This window comes from Sapajus apella, unplaced genomic scaffold (assembly GCF_009761245.1).
Source record: "Sapajus apella isolate SASKATOON/1434 unplaced genomic scaffold, GSC_monkey_1.0 scaffold3043, whole genome shotgun sequence".
Classification (NCBI taxonomy): Eukaryota; Metazoa; Chordata; class Mammalia; order Primates; family Cebidae; genus Sapajus; species Sapajus apella.
This window is the reverse complement of record NW_022439969.1, coordinates 1-5183: the sequence shown is the minus strand read 5'-3', so window position 1 is coordinate 5183 and position 5183 is coordinate 1. Positions and strand designations below refer to the sequence as shown.

At 53.2% G+C, this 5183-nt stretch overlaps 1 protein-coding gene across 1 annotated transcript; it reads right to left on the bottom strand.

The window, feature by feature from the left end:
* Positions 1 to 489: 489 nt before the first annotated feature.
* LOC116547415 (cleft lip and palate transmembrane protein 1 homolog) lies at positions 490 to 4518 on the bottom strand (the record flags this gene model as incomplete). The annotated part of the gene is made up of 2 exons (XM_032273380.1): positions 490 to 787; positions 4302 to 4518. Coding segments are annotated over 2 exons (406 nt in total), but the record flags the coding sequence as incomplete, so codon positions are not given.
* Positions 4519 to 5183: the final 665 nt, after the last annotated feature.

The window sequence follows — 5183 nt, the reverse complement described above, 5'->3', positions numbered from 1 at the left end:
CTGGGATTACAGGCATGTGCCACCATGCCCAGCTGATTTTTTGTATTTTTTTTAGTAGAGACGGGGTTTCACCATTTGACCAGGATGGTCTCGATCTCTTGACCTCGTGATCCACCCGCCTCGGCCTCCCAAAGTACTGGGATTACAGGTGTGAGCCACCGCGCCCGGCCTCAAGTGATCCTTCTAACTCAGCCTCCTGAGTAGCTGGGACTACAAGCACATACCCAGCTAATTTTTGTATCTTTTTTGGTAGAGACAGGGTTGTGCCATGTTTCCCAGGCTGGTCTCAAACTCCTGGGCTCCAGCAATCTGCCCACCTCATCTCCCAAAGTGCTAGGAATTACAGGTGTGAATTATTTTTGAGCATCTACTTCTATCAGGCCCCTACGGTGCACAATCCACCCCGGCCCTTCCTCCAGCTTGATAAAGTCCGTTTCCTCCTCTCCAAGAGTCCCTGTCTCCTTCCTCCGTGGGTCTCCCTGCTTAGCGTCCACAGGGCTCTTTAAAGGTGGGTGAGGCTTGAGCCTGCCCTGCCAATTCCACCCTCTCTGAGCACAGGCTTCAAGCCTGCCCTCCCGGACCTGGGATGTGCTGTCCATCACACAGCCTGGAGGCTCCCAGGATGCTGGCCCCCTAGACAGTGGGTCCTGGCTGCAGAAAAGCACTTACTCCGGGACATGTGGACTGTGGCAAGCCGGCGGTACAAGGCCTTCTGCCGGGGGTCTGGGTGGAAACCACTCTTGGTAAAGTAAACGTGGATGTAGATAGAGCCGTTCTGCTGGACGCTCTGCAAGAGACAGAAGGTCAGGTAGGCAAGCTGGGCCCTGGGATGAAGGACACTTTAAAGCCCTGCCTGACACCCGCCCCCAGCAGTTTCCTCCCCCCAATTCTCTGGCCATTTACTGAGTGCTCAAGGTGTGGCATGTAGCTGCGTGGTTGAGAGTTAAACGCTGGAGTCAGTCAGACTCAGACCCCGCTCTACCTGTCATGGCCATGTGAGCTCAGCTTCTCCCTGAGCCTCAGGGCCCCACATGGATGATGCAAGGTCCCCACAGCGCTGACCCAAGGGCACCACTGCCGGGACTACCCAGAGCACTGGCACACAGCTCAGCCAACAAGCTCTCATTAAGTCCACTCAGCAGGAGACCGGGTGCAGTGGCTCAGTGGCTCATGCCTGTAATCCCAGCTACTTGGTAGGCTGAGGCAGGAGAACTGCTTGAATCTGGGAGGTGGAGGTTGCAGTGAGCCAAGATCATGCCAGTGCACCTCAGCCTGGGCAACAAGAGCAAAACTCTGTCACACACACAAAAAAAGTTCACTCAGCAGGAAGAAGCAGCTGACCGACAGAGCTCCAACGACGGGCCAGACCCTGCCCAGGGCGCTTCGGACAGTAGCTCCCTAATCCACTGAGTTAGCACACAGGTAACATTTGCTGACCTTATGCAAGGGGTCACATTACCACCCCAGTTTGCAGATGAGGCAAATGGGGCTCATGCCAAGGGGTCGCATAGTGTATGGTGAGTACGCAGATGGAAATCCAGTCTCTGGGATCCTGGGCATTACTCCCTGCTGCCGTCCAGCTGGCCCGTCTGCCCAAGACTTCCTCATTATCTCATCAAGTCTCCTTGCCTCCCAGGGAAGGGGGACTGTTCTCACTTGATACAGATGAGGAAACTGAGGCTTTGAGAAGGGAGACAAGCTGCCCAGGGGCTGGAGACAAAGCCCAGAGCTGAATCCCTCTGATCCTTGAGGAGAGCTCATATTCATTTGGCCACATTGTGTTCGCCTCACTCTCCTGCCTTTGAGATGGGGTCTTGCTGTGTTGTCCAGGCTGGAGCTCACTGGCTATCTGCAGTTGCGATCGTGGTACACTACAGTCCTAACTCCTGGGCTCCAGCCATTCTCCCACCTCAGCCTCCTGAATAGCTGTGCCTACAGGCATATGCCACCGTGCCCAGCTCTCCTGCCTTTTAAGTCCACCCAGACCCCTGAAGCTTCAACTTAGATCCAAGGCCTTGGAAGCAGATCCCCCTGCTGGGCCTGCCACACCCTGGTCCTTCCTTGGATCTTGGAGCAAGGCCTGGGGGCTGGGCTTGAGGTCTCTGTCAGAGCCACGTCTCAGTGCAGGTTAGAAAGTCTGTGTCCAGCCAGGTGGGGCGCCCTCTCTGGGTTCTCACACCTGCTGGGCTTCCCCATCCCAGCCCACTAATTACAGGCTCATGCCTGTAATCCCAGCACTTTGGGAGGCTGAGGTGAGAGGACTGCTTGAGCTCAGGAGTTTGAGACCAGCCTCGGCAACACGTCGAGACCCCCATCTCTATGAAAAACACAAAAAATTAGCTGGACATGGTGGTGCACACCTGCTGTCCCAGCTAAAGTATCATTTGAGCCTAGGAGGTTGAGGCTGCAGTGAGCTGTAACCGTGCAACTGCACTCCGGCCTAGGCAACAGCAAGATCCCATCTCAAAAAGAAAAGAATGATGGCAGGGCGCAGTGGTTCACACCTGTAATCCCAGCACTTTGGGAGGCCAAAGAAAACAGACCACTTGAGGTCAGGAGTTCAAGACCAGCCTGGCCAAAATAGTGAAACCCTGTCTCTACTAAAAATACAAAAATTAGGACAGTGGCCATGGAAGTCGGAATCCGGTAAGCAGTGTGTAGCAACTCACCTGCCGAAAAGAAAAAAAAATACAAAAATTAGCTGGGTGTGATCGTGTGTGCCTGCAGTCCTAGCTACTCAGGAGGCTGACACGAGAACAGTCTGAACCTGGGAGATGGAAGTTGCAGTGAGCCAGTGTCATGCCACTGTATTCCAGCCTGGGTGACAGAGCAAGACTCTGTTTCAAAAAAAAAAAAAAAAAAAAAAAAAGAATGACTGTGTCCACATTCTGCTTCTAGCCATCCAGAAAGAAACAGAACAGACAGAAATGCGCCCTCCACCCCAAGGATGAGGAGAAGGCCTGCTGGGGAGAAAGGAACAAGGGCAGCTGTCTTGGACTCAGCTGAAGAAGGCCCCAAAAAGATGTCCCCTTCCCTTGTTCAGTATTTGTTGATTCTCAGCCCGGTCCCACACTGGGCAGTGCTGGGGACACAGAAGGGATCTAGGCATCCCCAGCCTTATCATCACAAGGCTCACAGTCCCATAGAGAAGAAAGACCTGTCCCAGCGAGGCCCCAGAGTGGGCTGGGACGGGGAAGCCCAGCAGGTGTGAGAACCCAGAGAGGGCACTTAACCAAGGCTGAGTGCTCTGAGGATCAGGGAGGGCTTCCTGGAGGAGGCAAGAGTTAATCCTGGGGCTGTGAGAGGCCACGGCTGTAGAGCCTGAGTTTGAATCTCTCATGTGATATGGCCTTGGATAAGTCACTTTCCCTCCTCCCTATGTCTCAGTTTCCTCATATGTTAAATGAGAATGATCACAGTTCCTATTTCACAGCATTGCCGGGAGGTTTCCACAGGTCAGCCTACTTTAGTACCCTGCACTTAGTAATTGCTCAAAACTCATATCATTTTGAAACAGGGCTGTTTGATAAACTAGTGATAGGCAAACATCCCCAAGGACAATTACTAATCTTTCACTGGTTTAAAGTCGAGGACTGCACAACCTTAGAGGTAGCTGGGAGGGTCCCAGGCCAATTCCGCCCCATCTACCTTTTTCTTTTTTTTCTTTGAGACAAAGTCTCGCTCTGTCGCCCAGGCTGGAGTGCTGTGGCATGATCTTGGCTCAATGCAACCTAGCCCCCGGGGTCAAGAAATTCTCCTGCCTCAGTCTCCTGAGCAGGGATTACAGAGGCCCAGCTAATTTTTTAATTTTTTTATTTTGAGATGGAGATTTTTGCTCTTGATGAGCAGGCTGGAGTGCAATGGCGCGATCTTGGCTCATCGTAACCTCTGCCTCCTGGGTTAAAGCGATCCTCCTACCTCAGCCTCCCAAGTAGCTGGGATTACAGGCATGTGCCACCATGTTTGGCTAATTTTTTATTTTTAGTAGAGATGGGATTTCTCCATGTTGGTCAGGCTGGTCTCGAACTCCCGACCTCAGGTGATCCACCTGCCTTAGCCCCCCAAAGTGCTGGGATTACAGGCGTGAGCCACTGTGCCCAGCCTCTACCTTTTTCAGGTAAGGGAAAGTGAAGCCCAGAGACCTCAGTGACCCGCCTGTGGTCACAGAGATGTGAGCCCAGGGAAGGGTCCCAAGCCTGAAGCCAGAATTCCACACACCTTCAAAAAGGAGTGGACTGGAGGAAAGGTCCTTAGTGCCAGTCAAGCAGCCATGGGGCCAGAAACCAGAAGCTGCCCCTCACCTGTGGGATGTCAAGCTCAGCAAAGTGCTCGTAGCAGCCGTCTGAGTTCTCGCCGCTAGTCCAATCGCCATACACAAGGTCGTGCTGCTCCCAGAATAGTGCTGAGGTGGCGTTGAAGTCTGTAAAGTGCTCGTGCTCTGAGATGTACACATGCAGGTTCTGTTGAGAAGGGAAGGGAACAGCGTCAGGCCTGCTCTTCAGCGCCTCTGCAGGCTGGCTAAAGAACAGAGGAAGAGCTCTGGTCAGCACACTCAGAGGAACAGTAATTACAGAAGGCAGGGGAGAGGAGAGAAGAAGAGCAGCAGAGAGAACATATTTTCCCTTTTCTCATTCCACCATGTCTGTCCTGGTCTGAGCCTGTGAAGTCAATGAACAAAGAACACATGGACCAGTCTGCCAACAAGAATTTAGGGGCAGAAGGGGCAGGAGCTCCCTCAATCATCTCCTGCCCTTGTGGCTGCTGGGCCTTCCTGGTCAGAGCTCTGCAGACTTATGGACAAAGCAGTCTGGAACTACAAAAGCACTGTGAGCAGCTGGGAGAGGTGGGTCTCGCCTAAAATCCCAGCACTTTAAGAGGCCGAGGCAGGTGGATCACTTGAGGTCAGCAGTTTGAAACCAGCCTGGCAAAAAGGTGAAACCCCAGCTCTACTAAAACAAAAAATTAGTCGGACGTGGTGGCACATGCCTGCAATCCCAGCTACTCGGGAGGCTGAGACAAGAGGATCACTTGAGCCCGGCAGGCGGAGGTTGCAGTGAGCTGAGATTATACCAGTGCACTCACTCCAGCCTGGGCGACAGAGTGAGACTCCATCTTAAAAAAGAAAAAAGCTGGCCGGGCACGGTGGCTCAAGCCTGTAATCCCAGCACTTTGGGAGGCCGAGG